Source organism: Colobus angolensis, unplaced genomic scaffold (genome assembly GCF_000951035.1).
Source record: "Colobus angolensis palliatus isolate OR3802 unplaced genomic scaffold, Cang.pa_1.0 Scaffold129, whole genome shotgun sequence".
Lineage (NCBI taxonomy): Eukaryota > Metazoa > Chordata > Mammalia > Primates > Cercopithecidae > Colobus > Colobus angolensis.
In genome coordinates, this window is record NW_012114141.1 from 11,226,732 (window position 1) to 11,254,475 (window position 27,744).

Sequence of the window (27,744 nt, forward strand, 5' to 3'; positions counted from 1 at the left end):
CTACCCACCAACTGGAAACCTTTCGCATATTTTCTTTCACAAATAAGCCAACAATAGTCACTTTGGGCAACATATACACACACACGCAAAATACAGCCTAGAAAGCGAACTCACTCCAGCTTTCACAGATGAAGAAAAAAAGTGCTTGGAAATCTTGATGTTCACAGAGTCCTTCAATCACCTAGCAACCCCTCTTAACTGCCGTTTTTAATTTCAGATAGCGTTCAAATTCAAAGATTTGACGAAGCTGATGTAAACTGTAACTTTAAAACGAAACGAAAACACACAGTGAAACTTTGAACAAATTTAAGCAAAATGGTCCCTACCTTTTTTTTGAGAATGCGATGGCGACTGCACTTGAGAAAAAGTAGGCTTTTCTTCAGTGAAATATTCAGGTTGGCTGTATTGATTCAGGGCCATGTCCAAGTCAGAGTCCTTGCTTTTAAACATGTTTCCAGGGTAACTACAGGTATAAGGCTGATTCACTGCCCAGGCCTGTTCCATATATATGTTGTTACTGGGCACAGCCTGAGCATCGCAACCACTGTAACCCGGACTATCTTCAAAATACGCGTAATAATCAGTGGACTGCATGTAGCAATTGCTGCCGGCAGCTGGGTGCACTTCATATACTTCTTGCATACAGTAGTTCATTTTGTTTCCCTGGTTCAGTTTCTACTTTACATATACACACACTCTACGCATGCATTCTCCAGCCCCATACACCCTGAGAGCTGGGCATATACGCAGAGAAGCATACATACATACACATGAAACACGAAGGGAAGATGAATAAACACCACCACCAACACAGCAACCCAGCCTGCTTTACTTTGTAATAGCACCTGATGTGCTAAAATCCTATTTAGACCGAGGTGTCTTTTGAGCTCTTCTGCCATCCAAACATATTGGAAAGCAGATTTATGACTATCAAAGGTCTTAAGCTGTGCATGCAGCTAGTTAATTCCTGGGGAAGATGGCAGGCAGGTAGGAATGACCTCCACCCAGATAGGGAAGTGGCAGCGAGAATGTTTCTCTGAAGCTGCTAAGATTCATTTTATATGCTGTTTTTAACCCCTTTCAACATGATTATAAAACGATTACTCATTGTTATGTCATTTTGCTGGACAGCTTAAGCATGAAACATTATAAAGACATCTTAGAGAATATCCTTGGATACAAAGAAAATCCTAAAATCAATAATCTAGTTTATTAGCATGAACCAGAGAAAATCCAGTAGTAATGAGCCTGATGACTGACTGACTCCAAAACATTAATCTAGCTGTGCAAATGTTACTGGTTGAATCTGTTGTTGAATGTTACTGACTGGCTTTTAATACTAGGCTCCAACCATCTTCCCATGACACATAGGTCCCATTGGTTTTTAAAACATGCCAAAGAAGTACACAGTTGAAAATGCTGGTGATGTCTGCGAGTGAGTTTTATTCTGTTCCTTGCACATGATTATTTTCTACCTCATAAGCACTAATCTACATGAGACCTAAAGCTTACGTTAACTGTTCAATTCTGTATTTTATGTTTTCTTTATAAAGGCATGAGAGAGCGTGTATGCCAATGCACCTATATGAGGAATACCCCTATTATATAGTAGCTTTCCTTTTCTGTTGGTGCTTAATAGTACTCTGATCAGTAGTGCATGGAAAACTGTAAACACTTATCACTTTATTCTCATTCAAATCTGCTTTCCAGATTATTTTCAAGATTTAATGTGATATAAGTGGTATTTATGTAGCTACTTAAAGATAGTGATCAAAAAGGGAACAGCATTTTCTGTAAAAATCATCATATCTTTTAACTAAGAAGTTAACAAATACCAAATTAGATTGTAAATGCTTGCTAAGATGATTACTAATGGTATTTTCTCCCTGTGGATGGTGACCAGTGTGTGCATGTCACGTATATGCATAGTTGTAGATCATGACATCAGGAAGGGCAGATGCTGCTCTTCTACACTAGAGAGTCCTGTTTCTTAGGCAGCCTGTTTTCAGGGCTGGGCCTCAGGTGGTGACGTTTACCTTTGGCTTCCGGCTGGTCCATGAGCATGTGACCGTGTTGGTATTTCTCTCTAAAGGACCATCGACAACGTAATATTGTAATTTTCAACAGTGAGACCTTTGCTTTGGACATGTAGCTCCAGTCATCAATTGCAACATGGAATTCTGGGGCAGGGACATATGGCAGAAGTAAGGAGGGTATTATAGTCATTCAACAAATTATGGGGTGTCTGTTAAGTACAAAGCAAGGAGTTGGTGGCTACAGAGATGGCTGTTCAGAAAAAAATCACTGTCTCTGCCAAAAGGTAGCTTAATCACATGTGTATTAAATATACAGTCAAGTGGACCATCATTGTGCTGTCTTTAAGTGCTGACTTTTCATAAATGTAGTAAAGGAGCCATGGACTCAAGGGAAAAAGGTGAGGAATTATTGAATGAGCAAAAGATGCGACAAAATTAGAAAAGAGACCCAGGGAGACCTATGTGGAGGATAGTAATAAGACTCCTTTAAAAACTGCAACTGATATAAAACAAGCAAAAGCATGTTCTTCAGTTGGTATATATTTGAACTTGTAAAATGAATCACAATATCCTAGAAAGCATGAAAAGTTACCATAAGGAATAAAGAACACAGCTAATGTTTTAATTGTGTTTTTACTTTCTTATTACTCTTAAAACAAATAAGAGATTTATTCAGTGTTATTAAGAACACATACACAATATTACAATTAACATTTTCTCCCTACTGGAAATGTCAAAACATTTCACTGGAAGCAATAACTATTTTCTGAAAACCCCAGGAAAAAGAATCCAGGCCTTATGGTTTTTTTTGTCTGATCTCATTTATTTATCTGAAATTTCCCAAGCCTAATATGAAAATTAACCTTTCAATAAAGCAGTTTTCTTTTTTGGCAAATGCACATGTTCCAAAGTCTCTTTTTCTGGTTAAGAGCTGCATGTTGAATCCATTCGATTTTGCAGTTTTGCCCAGTGCATTTCCTGGCTCCCTCTCTTTTTCATTAAAGGCAGAAATCCAAGCAATTTCTTGCTTCTCATCAGTAACAATATCAACTAAAATCAGAGACTCAACTTTTATTCCAAAGGAACACTTAAAAATAATTTTCAGAAATCTCTAAATATGCTTGAAAAATTGGACTGTTATTTTCCCCTGAAACTGGATATAAACACTGCAATGAAAAAGGAAAGAATAGCTGCTGAAACACTTTCTCACTTTTTACTAAACATCTGAAAGGTCAACAGCATTTTTATTGAATTAAAAAAATCCTGAATTCCCTCAGAAATCTTTACATTAAAAAAAGTTTCAAAACATATTTAAGAAAGCTCACTTCTTCCCTAATGTTTATTGTTTGGAGAAAACAGAACAAAACATTCTGAAACACACTCCTCACACCAAATGGGAATACTCTTTACTTGTAATGAATGCACAAAACTCTCATTACTAGTAGTTGAAAATGGAGCTCAACACTCACATTGAATTTGAAATATGGCCCCTCATGTCCTGATAGAAGCAATCACATCTGTCACCTGTGATCAGTCTTGCATGCTTCTTTGTAAAGTCAATAAAGCAATCTAAACATATTGTGTGTCACAAATGGGGTAAGCTTCAGTGAGGTTGTTGTCTTATTTTCTTGATTGCCTGCTCTAATTATTTAAAGAGCAGCTTAAGAGTTATTTCACTTATAGTGCATCCAACTGCCTTAAATAAACTCAGGAGGACCTTAATAATTCCAATTAGAAGTGTTTCTATATATATATATATGCCTAGGTGTGACTCATAGAAAGTCCGCTTTAATAATTATGGGATGAAACTTTAGCATCAAGATTTTTAAAAGCAGTTCTGAGGTTGTTTGCTAAGTAGCAACATTTGAGAACCACTTGTTCTACTAGGTGTCTGACCCCAGTCCCTTCACCAAGGAGCAGGGAATCCTGTGTACTAGCTCCTTTTTCTTCATGCAGCTTCACTACATATTTCCCTTAGTTCTTAGCAATTTACCCTCCACACTTCAACCAGGCTTCACCCGCCTTTGAGTTACCCAGTCAAGCAGAGGAGGCAGCACAAAAGGAGGCACTCCAGGAAAGAACGAAATCCAAGGAGAAGTGTAATAAACTCGGGATGGGGCACAGGAGTAATCTGCCTCGGGTGCCAGGGATGGCTTCACAGAAGAGGTGACCAGTGAGCTGGAAGAGTATGTAGGACATCATCAGTGGAGGCCTAAGATATCAAATGGCTGAGCAGAAATGTCTTAGGAAGGGTGCTATCAACTAACTGTACTTGCAAAAAGGCACATAAAGAAAGATAATTGATAAGCCTTAAAGCAACTGGTCAGAGCCTTTTAACTTCTACTCTAATGACTGTTCTTACTTTCTGTTTTAGTAATTGAACCTCTAAATTTTAGTTGGGCTCATGGGCCCTGAGAAAAAAATCCATTTCCCATTTGTCAATATGTGTCTGTGTGACTAACTTCTGACCAATGAGATGTAATAGAAGTGTTGCAAGGCAATTTCCAGGAAACTTAAAAGACACAGTAAAAGACAACTGGTGCATTCCATTTGCCTCTCGTTTGTTTCGACTTTCTGCTCCCTGCAATGACTGGCGTCCCAGCCATCATGTTGGTCCATGAGAGTGAGGGCTATACTCTAGGGATTGTGGAAGAATGATTTGGAAAATTCTAGGTTGCTGAAATACACAGAATTGCCATACTAGCCCTGGACTGCCAATTTATGGACTTCTTTTTTTCTCAAGAGACAGAAATAAACTTATTTAGGTCACAGTTTTCTTATTTGTAAAACAGAGATAACAGTACTCACTTCATTGGTTATTGTGAAGATTAAGTGAGTTTATATAAGTAAAGCACTTGGAATGATGACTGGCCTAGTAAGTGACAATTGTACATACATAATAATTATATACATATATTTTATATATATATATACAATATATATATATATCTCTTAGGTCTTGTCTTGGGCTACTTCTCAGTCCACACTCTAGGTCAGAGGTCAGCAATCTTCAGCCTGTGGGCCAAACATGACCCACCACCTGTTTTGTAAATAAAGTTTACTGGAATATAGCTTTTATTTGTTACATATTGTCTGTGGCTGCTTTTGTGCTATCACGGCAGAGTTGAGTAGTTGCAAGAGAGACCTTATAGCCTGCTGAAAATATTTACCAACTGGTATTTTGAAGAAAAAGTTTGCCAAGCCCTGCTCTAGGCGATCTCATCCTGTCTCATAGTTTTAAATACTAATTATGTGCAACATCCATGTGGATATCTCCATCCCAGATGTCTCCTCTGAAACCAGGATCCTATATCCAACCATCAACTTGACATTTCCATTTGCCCAACCAACGGGCATCTCCAACTTAATTTCTAAAATCTGTTCCTCTCACAGTAGTCCCATCTTGGCACCACCATCCACCTGGGAGCTTAAGCAAATAACTTTCAAGCCAACTCTTTTCTTCCCTTCACTACCTAAATCCAATCCATTAGTAAGTTCATTGGTTCTTCCTCCAAAATATATGTTTAATCCAACTACTTCCTTCTCTCCGTTGCCATCATCGCAGTCCAAACCATCATCATCTCCTAACTGGATTCCTTTCTGGCTTCCACATTAGCTTTGGGCCACTTTAATATTTTCTTGACACAGCCACCAAAGAGTGATGTTTTACAGGCTGCAAATCAGATAATGTTTCTTCCTTGTTTAAAACCTTCAGTGTCTTTGTACTGTATTTAGAACAAAATCCAAACCTCTACCAAAAGATGGTCCTTCCCCACTTCTCATCAATCCTCCTGCTTTCTTGACATAAACCAAAACAGCATCCTCATTGTTCCTTGAGCACGCCAAGTTTTTGCCTGCCTCAATTCAAGGACGCTGCACACGTTCTTCCCTCTGTCTGATATATTCCTCCGTTCAGCTCTTCACAGGACAGAGCCCTTCTCATTCATTTGGATGGAGCCTAAATGACACTTTGTGTGTCAGGAACCTCTTGATTCCATCAGAGACCTGAAAGCCCTGACACTCTTCACATACATAACAACACTTGCTCTCTCAGAAATAAGATGGAAGACTCTTTGTGCACCAAAATCCATGTGCATTTTAAAAAAAAAGATAAAATGTCACATATTGCAATAAGTGGATTATCTTAGGCTTGAAAGTTCCTGGGAGATATCTGTCTGTCTAAAATTGATCCAGTTTGTTCTTTTATATCTTCGTTACGAGAGAACAGAGATAGAGCTGTTTATTAAACCCACCTCAGTTGGGGTTATGAAATTACAAATAAAGATCATCAGTGCCAATCGTCTCTGCCCCAGAAAAGATTATGAAAAGGATTGAGACATTTCCTGCCCCTGGAAGTAACTACTCAAATTGAGGAAAGTTCCCTTTAAAAATGTAAAGAAGCATGAGTCTCGATCTTACCACTGAAGTGCTGAAAGCACATCTACTACATTTTGGCAGAAACTAAAGAGGTGCACAAAAACTTTTTGATCATGTTTTCTTGGATTGTTGAGGTCTGGAATCTTTGGACTCATTGCTTTTGAAAAGGACGTCAAATTAGTTCAACTCTAGAGGTGGGAGCAGGGCAAGCTCCTGGAACTTCCGGACCACTCAACTGGAAAGCAACCCTCCCTCCAAACCCTAACACATATGGAACATTTATGGAGGCTGAGACCTGTTTTACGTTGTCTTAGGATTCTGGAATACTACAGCAGGAACTTCTGAGCTATGCATTCCACATGTATTTTATCTGATTATGAGAAGGAATCCCAAAGAGATGAAGTGACTTGTCACATGGTAGGTGGTAGCTATTGGGGCCATAACCCACTCCTGCGTTGACTGTATCATTTCTCCTATTGTAGGTGGGGCCTTTATTTTCCCAACTGGGCCTAGTGTTGTAGGGTTAAAAAGGTGCTGTGGAGGAAAGGGAGGAAAGGAGCTTGTCTCAGGCCTGGGGATTGACTCTCCCTCCTCAGGGTTTCTGCCAAAATTTATATAAAGTCTTGAGTCACTAGATCATGCAAAACTCTAACCATTTTAGAAACTTTTACTTCCTCAATCCTGGGAGTGTTAATTAGCATGACTCCTCCTCCCCTGCCACTACTGTAATGGTGTAATTAAATGAACACCATGGCTACTGGGTTAATATTCAGATGGTGTTCCCTAAGTGGTCCCATAATACAGTCCCAAGAGATGATCTAAAGAGAAAACAATAAAAAGAGTTTTTATGATCAAATGAGTTTGGGAAATGACAAATTATATGCTCCTCTCTTGGAGATTCACACACACACAACTTTGAATGACTTTGTGTAACAGTATTTCCTAAACATTCCTGATCATAGAACCCTGTGTGTATCGTGTAACATTTGTTACAAGTGTTCCATGAAACATACTTTGAAAAACCTAGTCATCTGCTCTGTTGGCTATATATGCTGGAACTTAAGGCACAGATACATAACAGTGTATTTCTCAGATTACACACCAAGAACAGAGAGAAGAAATCTGCTGAAGGGGAGTGTCCTTTTTCGGGTCTTAACCAAGGAGGAAAGCTGCCGGCCAGGAGGTGGGCTGGACACATGGAAATGCAAATCCCCAGGTGGGCACAGGACAAGCCCAGGGCCCCTTGGGCTCTTGAATTAAGTCTGTTTTGGTAAGAATAGAAACTCAAAGCTCTTCTCTTTTAAAATATATTGTACACTGAATTTGTTTCTAATTTTTTCCCTTGATAGTTCTAGCCCATTACAGCTCTACAAAAGGGCACCAAGGGGAGACTTTTGTTCACCATAATCCATCACCAAGTGGAATATGCTTTTACAAACATGTGCTTGAAAAAGTAACAGTGTTTTACTAGTATAAAGGGAATGGATTCTGATCTGGTGCAGTGGGGAAAAAATGGCCCTGATTAGAACATTGAAGCAGGAACCAGACACTCTTAGGGACCAGGCTGACGGAAGCAGGCCCAATAATTAACTGAGAGATTTCCAAAGGGCAAGAGACTCTAATCAAGGCAGTCCTGGTGGCTTCCTCAACCTGGACACCCTCTTTGTGGGTCTAAATTTTGGAGCTGCATGTTTTATTTCACAAAGGTGGAATAACTGCCTCAGCACATTCGTGCAAAAGATACCACAAACTTAGTTACAGCAGCCTTTTACTGGATGAAATATGTCAATTTCTAGGATGAACAAGTTAAAGAAAACAGCTTTTTGTGGTTCCACAAAGATTATGAAATAGAGTCCAAAATCCTTAGGTCAGTGATTCTCAAAATGGTGGTTTTCTGAACAAGCAGCATTAGCATATCCTGGAACTTCTTAGAAATGCAAATTCTATAGGCTACCCCAGACCAACTGGATCAGAAACTCTGGGGGGTGGGGACAGCAAGCCCTTCAGGGGATTCTGACACTAGCTGAAGCTTGAGAACCACTGTCTTAGTAAAGGCTGAAGTTGCTCTAGCTGGTCTGTGTCACCTTTTCCAGCATCACTGGCTGTTACCTTGAGCCCTGGATTCTCAAAACCTCTTTTTGTCTTCTTCTGTTTCTGTTGTCTCCTGGTCCTGGCAGGGATATTGGCTTTGTCCTTGATCTAAAACGTTTTAGGCCTAATTAGGCTAGGAAGAATGGCGTGCTCCATGTGGCCAATGCAGCTCAATTTTCCTGGCCTCCACTTTGAGTTTTGGTGATCATGCACTACCCATACCATAATACTTAACAAACTTTATCACTGTCACTCCAGACTCTCAACAGGAGCAGTGATATCTGATATTTTTGGGTCTTTGGACATAATACTATCACAACAGCACAAGCCCTCTGCTTCTACCTCACTCCACAGCCAAACCTATTGATGGTATACCAGAAACCTCCATGTCATATAGCCTTTTCCCACATGTCTCCTCTATCTCTGGACAGTTCTTTTCAGTCATCTCCAAGGGATAATCTCCTCGTCTGTCTTTTATAATTGGCCATGCCTTTGGTTCTATTCTCAGCTGTCTTCTAACCATACATATTCTTCCAAGTGAAGTCATCAATGTCTACAGCTTCAGCTATTGTCCCTGTGTGCAGATGGTGCTTCCTCTCCCTTGTGCCTTCCAGACCTGCACTCCAGACACCTAGCAAACCCCTTTCCTTGGATGCCAGGGTGCCTCACATACTGATTCTAAACTCACCGTGTCAGATTCTGTGTCGGGTGTTTATATGCATCATCTTATTTAAACATCACAATAGTCCTGCAGCAGCTATGGCTGACCACATTTTTAAACAAAATTTTTATTTTACTTCAACTTCCGGGATATATGTGCAGAATGTGCAGGTTTGTTACATAGGTATACCTGTGCCATGGTGGTTTGCTGCACCCATCAACCTGTCATCTAGGTTTTAAGTCAGGCATGCATTAGGTATTTGTCCTAATGTAGTCATATATTTTTTTTAATAGATGAAAAAAAATGTATCTGTCTGAAGTGGCACAATGGTAATTTGAAGAGTGAGGATTCAAATCCAGATCTGTTCAAGTAGAAATTACATACTTGGACTTTTCATTACAGCTTATTTATCTCTTTGTAGCTTTGCCACAGCCTCTAGTCACAAAGGGCCAACTATTCTATGCTGTTACTGTTTTAATTAAACTAATCATTTCATTTTTAAGAGAAAACTTGGCTAACCCAAGAGGTTTCTATGCCTCTGATCTTACTCTGATCTTTCCATTCATCCTCCACATTGCAGCTAGGGGAATTGATTTTAAAGGAGAATCTGAAGCATGTCACCTATTGCCCCTCCCACAACCCCAATCCTAGCTTGCAATAATCTTTAGTTTTTAAGATAAAGCTTAAAGACTTAGAAGTCTTTTGTAATGTAGCTCCTGACTACTTTCTACTCTTATCTCTTGCCACTTTCTCATATGACCTGAATGTTGGCCATTTGCAGTTTTGTTGAATAGCATTTCTCTGGCGTGGTCACACACTGTTTCCTATGTACAATGACCCATGCACTGTGCTAACCACTTTCCTATAGATTATATCATTTAAGCCTCACAGCAATCCTGTTCATAGATATGACTGTTCCTGTTTTAGAGATAAGGAAACTGAGACTCGGAGAGGTTCTACAACTTGCCCGCAGTCATAAGACTGATAAGTGGACTGATATTCTCAATGCATGCAAATACCATATTTATGTCCAAAATGGTATGTCTCTGTTTTGCTGCCCTTATGCCATTTAGCAGCTTACACTGGAGTCTGGGAACCTGTAGGGCTATAGTGACTGACATGCAGTGAGTTTTCGTGGTTTGTCATCTGTCCTCTTTGATGGGTCCAGAAACTTAACCATGTCAGACATGATTTACACATGTCAGAAAATTACTAAACAATCTTTGCTGGATGTTAAGTTCAGCAATCCTCTTTTTCATATTGAGAAATAATATATAGTTTGATTTTAGCCTAAAATCAAGGTTTGTTTCATTTAGGTTTTCAAGTAATGGATTGTGGGTCCAAAATTCCCAGACACGTTTGTACTATTCCAACACCTTTCTTGCATAGTATTTCCAGTGGATGAAACAGTGCTGATTAAAGACTGGAGTCCTAGCATAGTGTCTTTCACATAAGAACTCTGGGATAAAGGTCAAGGGTTTGATTCTGACTGATATTTCCTAAGACCAAAGGCAAATCATAAAGTCTCCTTGTGCTTTGAGAGAATGAGATACTATTCAAAAGAGCTCAGGATCCAAACCAAAAGAAAAATGCACAGAATAGTGAACAGAATAGTATTCTTAAGGCTGGAGATTGAAAGAAAAATGAAAAATTTGAAATATACTTCAGACCACTATTATCATCATTGAAGTCTTCAATTTTCTAAGCCAACAGTGGAATGTCTGCTCTTTTTTATAAATGAACATTTGATTCAAAAGCAAACCTTAATGAATCTAATATAGTCTGATGTGGCTTGAACATCATGGTGTAGAAAAAAATGCAAAAATATTTCAGTTTTGGTGTACCTTTAATCAGACAATTGGCTATATGATAATGATGAGGTCTGTTGCATGGTGTCTTTATAAACAATAAGATTGGTTGGGAAGGTATTTCCATTCATTTTGCACAGTGGAAAACTGAGGGGTGCTTTTCTTACTGTACGTAACTACTAAGGGAAAAGGTTAGTATTGAAATTTAGGCCCTCGAGTTACTATTCTAGAAATCACTTTTCCCACTTCCACGCTATGCTTTTCTAAGTGGAAAATTATTTTATTGTTTTGAAATTTCTGGGTGACTAATAATGTGTTTCAACACAAATTCTAAGATCACTTCAATGATTTATCTGTTTTTCCAAAGATGTACTTAATTTAATGTCACATTGTATATTTATTATAGTCAATATGTTTCCCTGTATCTCTAGAAAAAAACGCTCTTCAATATTTTATGTGTTTTATAAATATCATTTATGTTTTACTTGAATATCAGATAGCAGCTCATTTAGTGTACTTTTAAATTTAATCACCTAGAGAAAGTAGCTATGTTTCCCCTTTATGTGTTAAGATAATTATTTCACTGTAATTCACAATGATCGACTTGATGTGAAAAGTTGACTGGTTGTTTAAGGGGAACAATTTTGACATTTAACAGCTACAGTATACTTTCTTTATCCCAGAATAACATGTCAGAGATTAATTTTAAAACAAATTTCCCTAATAATAGGAATAATGAATGAACAATTGAATCATCTGCATTTACTTTGCTTTTTCACCCTGAAGAACAACTAGTGCAAAATTTAGACTATGCCACAACTGATGTAGTTTCAAAAGATTTATTCTTTGTCAATAAAGGCTCCAGTCCTACAGTGTACTTGAAAATGTTATAAAAATAATAAAAGGTAAAAAGTTCAAAGTACTGATACATGCTACCTTGGGGGTGAATCTCAAAAACAGTATACTAAGAGAAAGATGCCAGCCATACAAGACCACATACTACAGCATTCCACTTTTGTTAAGTTTCAGAAAAGGCAAATCTAAAGGGACTGAAAGAAACTCATTGCCAGAGGCTGGGCACAGGAATGGGGAGTAACTGTCAACGAGTCAAAGTTTCTTTTGGGATGATGGAAATGTTCTAAAATAAGATCATGATGATGGTTGCATGCCTCTGTAAATATACTAACAATCATCGAACTATACACTTAAAACAGGGGAATTTGATGGTATGTAAATTATATCTCAGTGAAGCTTTATCAAAATAGATGCAGGGCTACAAATAGCTTGAGTTAACTAAGACTGATTCTCAAAATAAAATAAAGTTTACATCATTTATGTATCAATACATAATGTTATTCTCCCAGATTGAATGGAGATACACCATTGGAGGAAGACATGGCCCTGACTCTGAAATTTGCAACCAAACTAAAAATACATATCAGCAAGCAGAAAACAGTATCCCATACACTGAATACTTCAAGCGTTAAGTGAACATGGAGTAAAATGGAATTATTATTTTTCTTCATCATTCTTTCCTAGCCAGCCAATAGAATTTTCATCATCGCTTGGTTGTCAACAGAGTTACTGCTCATTGCAAGCCTAGACTCGAAATTCTGCCAACATTTTCTGTTTGAAATCCTATGAAAAAAAGGGATGTGCATATAATTTTTTATTCTCAGCATATAGTACAGTATTGGACACATAGAACATACTCAATTTAAAACATTGTCAGTATAAATCAAGATGAATTCACAATCTCCAGTGAATCAAACAGGCATGTTCAGAAGCCACAATTAAATAAGGCAGAACACAGTGAGTACTTGGACAAAATTTTATCATAGCATTAAAAACAAAAACCCAAATTCATTCTGATGGTGCATGGGGATGCACAGAGGAAGTGGTGTTTGAATTGGGCCTTGAAGGATGAGTAGAGTAAAAGGATTTGTAAGAGTTTTAAAAAATAGGATCTACTTCATGTTGGTACCCTTGAGATCCAAATCTAGAAATGGCAGATTGAAAATCTTCATTTTATTTCAAATGTCAAAACGTTCTAGAAAGATACATAATAAATATCAAGGTTAACCTAAGATCTTAGTTGTTTTGTAATTTAATATGATTGGATTGTGGAAAGAAAAGAATGTTTAGTTAAAATATGAGAAGAGAATAAAGTGGCCGTGTCTATCTTTTATCTTCAGAAAAGTCTTCAGACTGTGGACAATGTACTCTTTGCCTGTACTTTGCCTGTACGGAGAAAGGCGTTCCCTAGGTAAGTATCATCCTATCTTTCAAAACCTTAAAAATGTCAGAGGGGGCAGAGAAACAAATAACTTTTTCTTCTGACGTTCACCTTTAGAGCATTGAATAGATGCTTATTAGAGAACTTTTAGAAAATATACTTTCTTCTAACTCAGTGAGATAATGAGCTCACCAGTAAAGATCTAGGCCTGCTCACACTAAGATATAAGTGGTTTGGAAGACTGAAAACTATTTCTGCATCATATAATTAACTCTAAAATTTTATAGGAACAAACGCCATGTCATACAATTTTTTAATATCTCTGTCCAAAATGTATAATTTGATTCTAATCATGAGGAAAGGCTAGGTGTGGTGGCTCATGCCTGTAACCCAGAGCAAAGGAGGCCAAAGTGGGTGAATTGCTTTAGGCCAGGAGTTCAGGGCTGCAGTGAGCTATGAGCTTACCACTGCACTCCAGCCTGGGCAACAGAGTGAGACCTTGTCTAAAAAAAATCATGAGGAAACATCAGTCAAACTTAAATTAAGGGACATTCCAAAATAATAATCAGCCTGTATTTCTTCTTTTTTTTTTTCTGGTTATCTTCCCTGCTTTCCTCTTTTCCATAATTTTGTTTTTTTTAAATTATACTTTAAGTTCTAGGGCACATGTGCACAACGTGCAGGTTTGTTACATCTGTATACATGTGCCATGTTGGTGTGCTGCACCCATTAACTCGTCATTTACATTAGGTATATCTCCTAATGCTATCCCTCCCCCAGCCACCCACCCCACGACAGGCCCCGATGTGTGATGTTCTCCTTCCTGTGTCCAAGTGATGTCATTGTTCAGTTCCCACCTATAAGTGAGAACATGCGGTGTTTGGTTTTCTGTTCTTGTGGTAGTTTGCTGAGAATGATGGTTTCCAGCTTCATCCATGTCCCTGAAAAGGACATGAACTCATCCTTTTTTATGGCTGCATAGTATTCCATGGTGTATATGTGCCACATTTTCTTAATCCAGTCTATCATTGATGGGCACTTGGGGTGGTTCCAAGTCTTTGCTATTGTGAATAGTGCCATAATAAACATACGTGTGCATGTGTCTTTATAGCAGCATGATTTATAATCCTTTGGGTATATCCCCAGTAATGGGATGGCTGGGTCAAATGCTATTTTCAATTCTAGATCCTTGAAGAATCACCACACTGTCTTCCACAATAATCAGCCTGTATTTCTTCAAGAAATATTTCTTCAATGGCATGAATGACAAAGAAAAACTGTGAAATGGTTCCAGACTAACATGAACCTGGAGGACATTATGCTAAGTGAAATAGGCCAGGCACAGAAAGAAAAACACCGCATGATCTCACCTGTATGTGGAATGGACAAAGCTGAAATCGAAGCAGAGTACAGTAGAATGGTGATAACTAAGGTCTGCAGTGGGGAGGGCAGGTAGAATGGGTAGATGTTTGTCAAAGGGTACATGATTTCAGTTAGACAGGACGTCTAAGTTCTGGAGATCTATTGCATAGCATGGTGACTATATATATATATTTTTTTGAGACGGAGTCTCGCTGTGTCGCCCAGGCTGGAGTGCAGTGGCGCGATCTCAGCTCACTGCAAGCTCCGCCTCCCGGGTTCATGCCATTCTCCCGCCTCAGCCTCCGAGTAGCTGGGACTACAGGCGCCGACACCATGCCCGGCTAAATTGTTGTATTTTTAGTAGAGACGGGGTTTCACCGTGTTACCCAGGATGGTCTCGATCTCCTGACCTCGTGATCCGCCCGTCTCGGCCTCCCAAAGTGCTGGGATTACAGGCTTGAGCCACCGTGCCCGGCCAGCATGGTGACTATATTTAATAACTCACTGTATACTTTAATATTGCTAAAATGTTCTCACCACAAAAAATGATAAGGATATAGGTGATAGATATGTTAATTAGCTTGATTTAATCATTTAAAGATGTATAATCTGTCAAAACATAATTATGTACATGATAAATACATACAATTTTTATTTGTCCATTATACTCTAATAAAGTTGGACAGGTGGTGGGAGGAAGAAGCAGACTAAAGAGATAAAAAATAAATAAATAAAATGAATGATCCTGGCCTGGATCCCAGACCAGAAAATGAGATTGGTATAAAGGACCATTGGTGGTGGCCTCTCCCAGCCCTGTCTAGTGGAACGAGGCCTGTGAAAACCTCTTAGAGACAAGTCCTCTCTCCAGCCCTGGTCCTCACCTCAACTCCTCCTCCAAGGGAGTGGCAGGAAGGATAATTTGTAAAATGTAAATAAAGTCTGTAGATTAGAAAATACTATGCATCAATGTTAAACTTCCCAATTCTGATAATTGTGCCATGGTTTCCTAAGATAATTTCCTTAGTTTTAGAAGGTATTTAAAGGGCATGATGTTTATAACTTACTCTCAAATGGTTTGCAAATGGCATAATAATATGTATATAAGCAAACAAACACATACAGAGAATGAGAAAAGAAATATGGTAACATGTTAGCAATTGGTGAATCCAGGCGAAGGGTATGGGAATTATTTGCACTATTACAACTTTTTGGTAAACCTGAGATTAAAACAAAATATAAAAAGAAATTTATAGGTCTGCCTTAGGAGCTCTTCCAAGAAAACATACAATTTACTCAACCTTGAAGACTTAGTGGTCCTTTGCCACCAATTTTATTTTTCCACTTCAACTCTTAGAAACAGAATCCAACTCAGAAAGTAAGCAGATTTTCAATAAAACAAGTAATGACAAATAGCTTTTGATTCACTAAAAAAGGGAGTCAGATTGATTTGCATACTTTAATTTTTTAGTAGTGATCACCAGGCTTATATTCCTGATATCAAAGGTTCTTAAAAAATCATAGAATGGGCATTTATTTCTTTTTTTGGGAGAACAAATAAGACTCAAGCATAGAATGATCACTTCAAGGGAAATTTAAGAATGAGCATGTCGTGTGTAACCAGGAAAAGATAACAAGAAGGAAATTCCCTATGTCTTGTCATAAATATTAAGTGGGATGAACCCATTGCAGATACCCGTTTCCCTGGAAACCCATTCAATTGAAATTGCTGCAAAAATTAACATGTATTATTTTTCCCTTAAAGGGCAGTAACTTCTTTTACTTACACAGTTTTGACCTTTAGTTTTATATCTTAGTCTTATTATAAGAAGTTGTTTCCAGAACTAGGCAAACAAAGAGCTGAATATGTATCTTTTCATTAGTCCTGAGGCTTAACCAAAATAGTATGGCCTTTATAGCTGTACTGGATGTCTGAGGCAACTACGGGTGGTTGGGGTACAATCTGCCAGTCATAGAATATTGCAATCTAGACTAATAAACCATCAACCCACACATGATATTCTTACTCAAATGCCAAGTGACTTTATCGTATAGACAATTGAGTTAAACAGTCACATATGCAGCACAGCTCAGTATTTTAAGAGGTAGTGCAGTTTAATAAAGCCAAGTCCCTTTTATAAGCCCATACTGACAAATGTCATGGGGATAGAGGTTCACAGTATACAATAATCCTATGTCAGGTCAGTGCCGTGGAGAACAGCTCTAGACCATGGAGGGTTTCTGACTCTAATCTTACTTGGAAAGCTCAGCTGGTTCTGAATTTCTGGGACCCTGGCAGTGTGGATAGAGGCTCATATTTGTTCCAGTTCAATCAAGAAGGCTGAACTGGCCAAGACCTGAAAGACCAATCTGTAAATACAGCTCAAATAACTGGAGAGAGAAACCAGCCCTGTGCCAGGTCATAGCACAGGTGATATGTTTCCCCCATGTATGTGCCTCCTAGTCTGCAATGCCACTATCAGAGGCTACCTTTGGCATGAGGTTGCAGCATCTCCGGGGGTACTCAAAACTCAAAGCCTCCCTGCCCTGGAGAGGTAAGGATGTAAGTCAGTACTGGTCACCAACAGTACTTCAGGGGAATAAGATTTTTTATGGAAAATGAGAATTTTTCAGAAACTGAAGAGGAAGAAGCCTAGACTTAGTGGAGAACTGAAAATGGGTTTGGATAGCCCAAAGACTCCTATGTGCCTGGGAAAAAGATGTCCTCAAGGGAAGTAAGGACACTGAAAGAGATGGTTTAAGGCAACTGATTTCCCAACTTACCCTGGGACTGATACTATGTTTTCATGATGATCATAGCTTGTTTTAGGGGGCTGGTAATGATTTAATATATTTTTCCTTGCCTTCCCCACAAGGGGAAATATGATGATCATATTGGAGGACCACTTTAAAAATGGAGTGCAGATTCATCTCTTTGATTTCTTTGTGGTCAGTTAATCTCTGACTACATTCTTTGTTGGAGAGAATTATTGATTTAGCCAAGGTTAAATAGCTGGTAAGTGTCAAAGCCAAGAACCAGTGGTCATCTGTTCTAAACATTCTCCTATGTGTTTACTAAGTGCTGGGCAACATCCCTAAGATACGATGCAGCAGGCCAGCTGTGTAAGGTGAGGCCTTTGGGGATATCTTGATAGCCTATGATCATTACGCCATTCACACATTTGTCTAGATTTGGCTGGAAACTCTTTGTAGTTTAAACCTATGCTCAGGGTCAGTCCTTGACAAACAATGAGATAGGTGACGTTTGTCTTTAGAGCCTTGACAATGAAGTGAGTGCTGCTCACACCCTGACAAGCTGCACAGTGTTACTTGTTACTTGGCAGTCCTGTTCCTTATAATTATTCTTTTCTTTCTCTCTTATCCCTTGCTATCCTTATCCTGTTCATGGCCTCCTTCTAGTTCCATTCTTTCCATTGTCTTTATTGGACCCTGGCAAAAGTAAAAGGAATTTTATCCAATTCATCCATTTGGAGAAGGTAATGACTTGATAAGATATTCAGCCAGTAAGTCTGCGTTTTGAAAGACAACAATAGGAGGGCAACGACAGAATTATAAGCATTCAGGGCAACTTGTAGGAGATGTCCTGGGGAAGGGAAAGACTTTGAATTCCAGCGATCACCTACGATGTCTTTGTAAGGCTGACCCTCCCAACATTACCTTTCCAACTTCAATGCTAGGTACATCAGCCATCCACTTGTATCTGATTTTGTCTGAAAACTACCTGTTGGAAGAGTCACGGGATTTGGCTATTGCATCTGTTCTGTCTGCATCCATAATATTCCTGGCTTTAGAAACTTCAATCCTGTCAGTCACAATTTAGTGGTTATTCTTACATGGGCATTCTACATTCCTAATGTCCAACGTGGTTCTTATAGTCTTTCTGGCTCACTGTAAGAAAAATAACTCCCATGTATTGAGCACTCACTGTGTCCCATGAGATCATTTAAGAGCTTGTTTCTTTCCACAGTTCTATGAGGGAGGGTCTGCATTTTACAGATGAGAAAACTGAGGCTCAAACAAACTAAGCGACTTGCCCAAGTTTCAACGGCTGGTAAGTGACAGCACCAGAATATGACCTTGGACTGTGTAAGTAGATACATGCTGACCCCTACTGCTCCCATCATGGCAGGTCTGACCACCCTGCAATCTACCTGACAGTAGAGCAGTATTTCCTCCACAGTTTCAAATTCTTTCCTTTAGGTCTGGAATGTTCTTACCCTTTAGAGTCACAGGGGATTATAACAGTAGAGAGCTCTGACCCTGGGGCCAGATTGCCTGAGTTAGAATTCCAGTTCAGCTACTGCGTTTTCCCCTTGATTTCTTATTTAAAGTTTTAAATTTTAAAAGAGTCTGAAAAAAAAATACTTTAGTTGTTGCTATGGACTTTTTTTCCCAACTGTTTATGCCTCTACTAGAGCTGTGCACATGATGTTTTGTTTTGCTTCTCTTCATTTATATAGTTCAATGTATTTCAAGGTCAGAAAGGGTGGCAAAAACTGGAGGAGGTGGGCACAAGGCTAAGAGGTGTGTTTATATTCTAAGAAGAGTTATCATTGTTTAGTCTCTCCTAAGTGCCAGGCACCATGTTGGGTGCTTTATACATATTATCTTTCATCTTTTTTTATTTTCTTTTTTTTTGAGACAGAGTCTTGCTCTGTTACCCAGACTGGAGTGCAATGGCCCTATCTCGGCTCACTGCAACCTCTGCCTCCTGGGTTCAAGCGCTCCTCCTGCCTCAGTCTCCTGAGTAGCTGGGATTACAGGCACATGCCACCATCCCCAGCTAATTTTGTTTTGTATTTTTAATAGAGACAGGGTTTCATCATGTTGGCCAGGCTGGTCTTGAACTCCTGATCTCAAGTGATCTACCTGCCTCGGCCTCCCAAAGTGTTGGGATTACAGGTGTGAGCCACCACACCTGGCCTTTTCTTTTTTTTTTTATTAAAAACAATTAAATCCTTCATTGAAATATCTTCCATCTTTACAACAAATCTGAAAGCTCGATATTATTCCCGTTTAAAACCAAGTGGACTGAGGGTTACAGAGGTTAAAAAATTTTCCCTGAGCTGATGATTTAAAAGAGCAAGAAATCAACTTAAGCCTAACTGTGAGGCATATGATCGTAACATTAAACAAATTATGCACATCATTATTCATTAATATATTCATTAATATTTATTAAAATATTCTTGTAAAGATTTTTGAATGCAGTTGCATATGGAGTTAATCTTTCTTATTCCACCCTTTTCTTTTTTAAGGTATCTACTGAAACAAGTTTGATGTATATCTGGGAACTTTTTTCTGTGCACATTTGTAAACACACAATTATATAGACTTTTAATGCTATAAGTGGGATTATACTATTCTTAATGCATGCTTACTTTCATTAAGCATTCCTAAAATCATTTCTTTTAAAAAAAGTCTGTTTTTAATTTTTCTAGTGAATGCTTTGGATATACCACAATTTATTGGAACATTCCCCAGTGGACAGACATTTATATTGCTTCCAGTTTATCAGTAACAAAAACAAAGATGCAAAGAACACTTTTGAACAGACTTGTGCCCTGTGTGAGTATTTCCCTGGGACAGAGTATGATGAGAGGTGTGGGTGGGTACATCTGCATCTTTTGGCATGACAGACACTCTTCAGTTGGCCTTGGGAAGTGTGGGGTGGTCTATCCCCTGCTCCATGCTGCATCTCTGAAAACTGAAGTTAGATGAATCCAAGTTAGGGCCTTGGATTTCTGATATCTACCTCCCTTTGACATTGCTGTTTCCAGTTTTTTGTTTTTAATTCCCTCCCATCTCGCAGGTAGCTTTTTTTCCCCTTGATCTTCTATTTCTGTCTGCCCCAGTATACTCATGGGGTACTCGTCCCTGCCTTTGAAGTATCAAATCACACCGCTATCTGACATACGCCAAAAGTGGGGAGAGAGCCATTGTTCTCATGTTGATTGCTGAGGTTCCCAGAGTGCCCTTGAGGTATATGAATCACTGGCACTCTCAGTTGGGACTGCAGATCCTGATGTATGATGAGTGGGGCAGAATGGAGAGCAGAGATGGATGGAGCAGATGATAGTACTGGCGGAAGGGTGCAAGTTTTTTAATCCTCCACCTTCTAAAATACTTATTCACCTGGAGATGTCCTTGTATTTTACTGAAGGACAAAGATAGCAATCATCTGCTGAAAATGTGAATGTCTAACGTGAAGGATTATAATGCACACAATGACTTGCATTTATGTCTCCAACTTTTAAGACACTTTGTTATTTTGGTAAATGAGAATGGTATATCATTTGAAATTGTCATCACTGATTTGATTCATTTTTTTTCTTTATGAAGAGCACGAGTTAATAGTTCTCCCCTTTGCTGACATAAGATATTGTTTAAAAAATTACTTTAACTTGTCTAAATCTTGAGGACTGGTTTCATAAATTATGATACATCTATAAGCAAGAACAATCTATAGCCAATGAAAGTCAGGACTTAGAATATTTAATGACATGGGAAAATGTTCATGATATATTGTTAGGCATTAAAAGCTGGTTAAAATGGTATGCCTAGTCTGATCCCAGGTTTATAAAAAATACACATGCACAGAGAAAAGACTAAAATATAATAACAATGTACAGTGCCTACCCTTGGGGGATAGAACTTCAACTGATTTTAAACCATTTGCAATTTAAAAAATTTGTAGACATTTTTTTTTCTACCGTGAACATATAGGCTTTTATAATGGGAGGAAGTAACTTGTTCTTAAAATTATTTTAGCTCATTCCCTCTTGCCTTCCTGGGTATTCCAGAATCAGTTTTAAAAATATTAAGCACAGAGACATTTCCGAGAGATCACTGATTGCTGCTCTCCTTTTTTCTGAGTCCACCAGGGAGGTGGGTGAGTCCCTGCCTTGTTTCTCCCCTTGGGTTTCATTGTTTTAGGAAGGTCCGTGATTGACATAAAAGTATAGAGGCCTGATTGCCTGGGTTCAGCAGGGCTGGTTAGGTCCAGCTCCAGGGATCCACGCATCTGTCTAGAGCCCATCCTGTGGGAGGTGGGACCCTGTGGTTCCCAGTGAGAAGTACAGTAGGGCATGAGAGGGTAGAGGGGAGAAGCCTTGTAAGAATTCAGGGGAGGATCAGGACCCCAGTCAAACAGTGTGGGGTTCTCAGACGGGCTCAAATCCCAGGGTGATCTGTTATTAGGCAGTGACTAAGCAGACCTTCCAGTTGGCAATTGAGATAAGCCAGGCCCTAAGAAAGGCCCAACCAAGAATGGAGGGACTCAAGTGGCTCCCCACGTGCAGTCAAGGAAGGGGGAAAAAAAAAATGCAGATTTCCTAAGTGCCCACCAGGTGGCAGACCCTTTCCTGTGCTACGAGTTTAAGAGTACTCTCAAGCACGTCATGATACCCAGGTATTAAGAACCTGCACTGGGTTGGCAAGAACATAGAAGGCTGGGCCCCTCTCTAGAGATTCAGTAATCTGGGTGGGGCCTGAGATTCTTATTTCTACAAAGCTCCAGGTTCTCCTAGTGCCACTGGTTGGTACTACCACACTTTCAGTAGCACTGGATATATCATCTCAGACGCACTGGATATATCATCTCAGACTGGGAAGGGAGGAGGAGGACAAGGAGTAGGATGTGGTCCTTATGGCTGAGCAATCAGTTCAAATTGTGATTAAAGTGCCAAGGAAGTGTGGCATGGAACGAGCGGGTGTGGGTGGGTGGGGTGAGTTGCAGAAGGGAATGGGTCACTTGCTCCTGGTTAAAATAGCCTCTGATACTCCAGCAGATTCAACTTGTGGGCTCTGCAACAGAATGTAAGGGCTCCAGAGCTCTCATTCTAATTAAATGTGTTATCAATTAATTCACTTAGGATGCCTATAGCAGACAGAAGCATAGGTATATGCAGGTTAAAATAAAAGCAGTAAGGCCGGGCACAGTGGCTCAAGCCTGTAATCCCACCACTTTGGGAGGCCGAGGTGGGTGGATCAGCTGAGGTCAGGAGTTTGAGACCTGCCTGGCCAACATGGCGAAATCCTGTCTCTACTAAAAATACCAAAATTAGCTGGGCATGGTGGTGCATGCTTGTAATCTCAGCTACTCAAGAGGCTGAGGCAGGAGAATTGCTTGAACCTGGGAGGTAGAGGTTGCAGTGAGCCAAGATTGCGCCACTGCACTCCATCCTGGGCAACAGAGCAAGACTCCGTCTCAAAAAAAACAAAAAAACAAAAAAACAAAAAAACAAAAAACCAGTATTCAGAACAAAATGACAAACAAAATCTTAGATAGCTACCAAAAACCCCTAAAGAAACAATATTTAAGAGTACTAAAACATAAATCAGTGATTCCCAAACTATTTGAAGTGAAAGCCTATTTTAAAAATCTGGTCCATTGTGGAGCAATACATGGTTCTACAGCACAAGACTTTTACATAGTTCAAGCCATACGTGACTGACCAGGCAAGTTTGACAACATCCAGCTAACTGTCTATATCCTGTTCAATGAGACGAATTCACTGATCATGCATTTGGATGCCAGTGGCAACGTCAAACTGCTATAAAAGTTCCTAAAGCTTACTCTCAGTTTCTGTTACTCTCAGTTTCTGTATTTGCATCAATAGAAATGGTAATAACCACTTCACAGAAGGGTCCCAGTCCCCAAACCATGCTTAGAAGTGCACTGCTCTAGCCTGGCTAGATGACTGATCCAGCAGATGGGCTCACTGCATAGCTTAAAGGAGTCAATGTGTTCTTTGGATCACATTGTGCAGAATTAACTTTTGTATCCTCAGGACTTATTTTGTTCGTATCATTTCTACAGGGGGGTACTTGGAACAGGGCTAGTTGGATGTTCTTTTGGCCCTGCTGCCATTTTCTTATGCTTGGACATCAAGGGCAATATCCTGTATACAGGCACTCAATAAACACCGATGAGTGAATGCATGGATTACTAGCCCAAGACTGAGATGTCAAGCATTCTTGTGGGATAGATAGCCATCTAGGAAATAAATGCCCAACATGGATGAACATCAAAATAGAACTCTCTTCCTAGTAACTATATAGAGCTGACAAGCAGAGCAGATGGAGAACCAACTCTATAATGAAAGACTGTATAATCTTGTTGCTGTCCTGGACTCACTGCTGCCTCACTCAATACATGTGCCCATTTTGAATGAATGATATTTAGTTTAGAAGTTTCTTGGACCATGATAACATAGGTTTCCTGGTGGCATTTTCACGCTGAACCAAGGCATTGCCTCATGACTATGTCAAGGTGAACCCTGGTGGTTACTCTGGAAAACATGGGAGACTTATTTTAGTTGTTTTCCTGTTAATATTAGAATCTTGAGGAAGGACTTTCATAATTTAATTATATTTTCTTATTACATCTCTGACTTTCAGTGAAAAAGCGTTGAATGAATGCAAAATGAATTATCCACTCTAACCTCCCTGAAACCTCATGCCCCACCCCACATCCATCTGAAATTCTCCTCTTGCTTCATTCCTTACCAGGCTCACAGCATAATTCAAGGTATTTATATGACTTAATGATGCATAGCTAATAATAATGATCACAATAATAATGACAGCTGCTATTCAGAGAGCACTATAAGTCAGGTACTTTGCTAAATGCTTAAATACATCATCTTATTTAATTGTATTAACAATCTTATAAGTTTGGTCAAGGACAGAAAGTAGAAAGGCTAGGATTCTGGCTCAAATAGATCAGTCTCAAATATTTGTGGTCTTAACCACTCTACTAAGCATCTTGTATCCAAACAGAGACTGTTTCCTTTTGCTTTTAAGATGGCCAACAAACTGAAATGTGTGGTGTTGGAAACTAGATATGTAAGGCCAAGGTTTATTTTAAATGATAGAGACATAGATGGACTCTATGAATAAATAAGTGAATGAATATGGATATCAATTGTGAGTGAATTAAATTGGGTTTATGACATTAGATCACAAGGATGCCAGAGTTATCTGTTGGCATTTCACTGTAAACTGACATGGTTTTAGTGCCAGCCCATATAATTTGGAGATACAATCTGGTCACATATGCTAAGACTAAATCTCAATTGTATTGCAAACAAATGTATTTTGTGCATGCACACACGTGCACGCGTGCGCACACACATACACACGTCCTATATCCTGACTCCTTTGAAAAACTCTATTTTGCTTTTTTTTCTAAATAGCCCTTTCAATTTCTCAGATCTCCTCGATTATATATATGAGTCCAAATACAAACCTTTCCAAAGGGACATGTATAGTTTTGACTGCCCTCAAATCAGAGCTCATAACACTATTTCACTATTACTTTTGATTAACTCTATTTCCAACTGAAACACTCAATTTCCCAGGTAAACTGGTAGTTCCTAGGAGCTTTCAAAGTATTTTCAGAAAACCTAAAAGACCAGTTCTTTTGTATGAAGGATAAATATAATCATGTGTATATGTTCAAAGTAGAACAGCTGTGTAAGTCCTTCAGGGCTTGTAAATGGGAGTCTTTGTAAACTTTCATTATTATATGTTGGTATATGATTACGAGATTTTCAAAACACAATTTTAAACTTTACCATGAGTCACAATCCATAAAGAAAAACTAAATAGACCCTCCCTTAAAAAAAAAAAAAGGTCCACTAAGCTGAAAAAGAATGGGAAATTAAATGAACTTGGCATTTAAAGATACAAATTGATCTCTTGGACATTGAAAGACACAAATTGATTTAAGAAGCAAAGATTTTGGGGAGCCCTAAGACAATAAAGCGATCAGGATGAAGACATCTGTCAGGGCGGAGGCGACCTGAGGTAAAGAACAGTTAAATCTAATGCAATCAGGAACTTAGGCCAGTTTAATGTTTTTTTTTGCCTTATGAGGTGACAACCTCCTAACACCATAATCTCTCCTTTCAGGATGATGACACAAGGATTTAATGAGTAGAAGACAACAACTTAAAACCTCTCATTTGAGCATGACTTGTCTAGGTTAAAGGTGGCCATTGAGATCCCATTAGCTACTGGCACAATTGAGAAAATAAATGTACGTATGCACAGACACACTTTAAAGCAAGACGTCATAAAAATACAGCGATGCCTGTTTCTACTCAGACCCAAAAATGGAATTAAAGCCAAAACTTACCCCTCTACTAATTAGAGAAGTAAAAATGTCTTCACCCCAAGCGTCCCAGCACAACGTGAATCCAAAACTAGCTGCTTTCTCTGGATTCCACTTATTTATTTACTTTTAAAAGAATATTTGAAGAAAATGACGCCCAGTAAAAGAACAGTTGGAGAAAACACGGGACACCATACATTGGAAGAGAAATGTAGACGGAGTACACAGTTACAACAGAGTTGTTTTTTTTTTTTCTTGTTGAAACACATGATAATGGGCTAATAAAAATCTGGTTACCTTTACATTTCTTCTCCTCCGTTTGGAAGGTCTGGGCACTCGAGACACTCTGGTCGTTCACATCATCATGGTCCAGATGGAATATTGAGCTAGTCCAAGTGGCCTGGATGAGATGTGGCGACGACTGTTCATTTTTCAATGTGCTGCGCCTCTCTGAATGGCTCTTCCTATGTAGATAGGCTTCAGACATTCCTACTAGCTTCCAGTCGTGTTCTCGGTCTGGACAGTGCTTCGGTTTGTCCCAGGCTGTAAGGCCATTTTCTAAAGGGTTGAAAAACACGAGATGACGAGCTGTTGGCATTGTCAAGATTTTGCTGAGATGCAGAGTTTTGGAAGGCAAGTTGTTTCTCAATTCTTTTGGGCTTACAGTATTCACATGCCACTTGACGGTAGTGATAAGATGCAGAATTTGTCAGCCTTGGGCATTTAGCCACTGCAGTTGGATTGCCTGTCGGAGTAATCAACACATTCCCCCTTATTTTAAATGCCTAGAAAGACATTAGTTCTTGCATGGCAAGGCTGTACTTTCGCCAGTCCCACTTCCACAGCAATGGCCCAGGAGCAAGTTTACACACCAATTTATGTTACTGCTTAGATGACCATTTGAGGTCTTGAGGGTCAGGCCTGGCCGTGAACACTTTTCAGATCCTTAGGACATAAAACACCCAGGATTCAGCCTTGTTTGACTTGGGTTTTATCACAAGCTGACCTGAGGGACACCCTGTTACTTAAGTGGGACGTGCTCACGTGGCCACACCGAGAGTGGCCACTCTGTTTTTACCACCTTCTACCTCTGATGGCCTACAAAAAGAAAAAAAAAAAAAGAAGGGGATCTTACAAATAGAAGTTTTGTAAAGGGCTTCAATATAGTCCCAAGTTGGCAATAAGAACCGACGAAGGAAAGCAGATAGTGCTTTAGCTGTGGGACAAATTAAGAGCCCTAATGATAGAATGACGAACTTAAAATCTTTGGTTGGAGTGCAGCTGGTTAATTATTTATGTATATTATATATATTTTTTCTATTCAATTTATAGGGACTTGAGGGTCTGGCCTATAGGAAATGGGAAAAAATGTAATGATATGATGAAAAATTTCTGACACTAACCTTCCCTGGTGGCAAATTTTACTTCCTTAAATATCTTTACTGTACATGGATATAGAGAGCAAAAATGAGCAAGCTAATATATATATATATATATATACACACACACACACACACACATTTGTATGCATGTTGTACACATTGAAAAAACATAATCCATCTGGTCATCCATATTTTCAGAAATTCTTAAGTTACTGTTTGTCAAAATTAGAAAAAATACAATATAAATATGTGAGTCCTGCTTTTCAGAGTTTCTATGGTCTCTTTAAAGTGATCATAATTCACAAATTTATATGTGAATTTTTTTAACACCGAAATTACCAGAAGAGCATGGATACCCAGATCTCTGGGGCTTAGAGAGACATGTCTATCCTGACCTGTGCATAGCACAGTGAATTTTAAGCTGACTTTCAAATATTTAAAGTGAATTTTAAATTATTTAACATGAGGGTTAAAAATGCTTTAGGTTTTCATAAGCACCCTCTTGAAAGCTACCAGACGTCTTCAGCTAATGTTGGTTAGGATGGTTTCTCTAAAAGTGTAAATTACTCAGTCACTTTGGAAAGTTGCATTTACCCTTCTGGGTTTTCATGTTACTATGAGAAAATTCCAATGTCCATGCACACTGTATTTCTA

The 27,744-nt window shown here is 39.0% G+C and overlaps 1 protein-coding gene and 1 long non-coding RNA gene across 5 annotated transcripts in view; one reads left to right on the forward strand and one right to left on the reverse strand.

The window, feature by feature from the left end:
* The window catches only part of THRB (thyroid hormone receptor, beta), a 209,025-nt gene that overhangs the window by 48,738 nt on the left and 132,543 nt on the right, over positions 1-27,744 (reverse strand). For 2 of the 4 annotated variants that reach the window (XM_011933769.1, XM_011933770.1), the window contains one exon: positions 26,006-26,266. In XM_011933769.1, the coding sequence (XP_011789159.1) occupies positions 26,006-26,266 (261 nt within the window). Of the gene's footprint in view, positions 1-326; positions 760-26,005; positions 27,273-27,744 lie in introns of those variants that run through there. The other 2 variants (XM_011933768.1, XM_011933767.1) reach the window with 2 other exon arrangements.
* Positions 9,043-25,923, forward strand: LOC105505794. Its single transcript, XR_001000807.1, has 3 exons — positions 9,043-9,164; positions 13,169-13,239; positions 25,507-25,923. It is a non-coding gene; the product is annotated as an uncharacterized LOC105505794 (long non-coding RNA).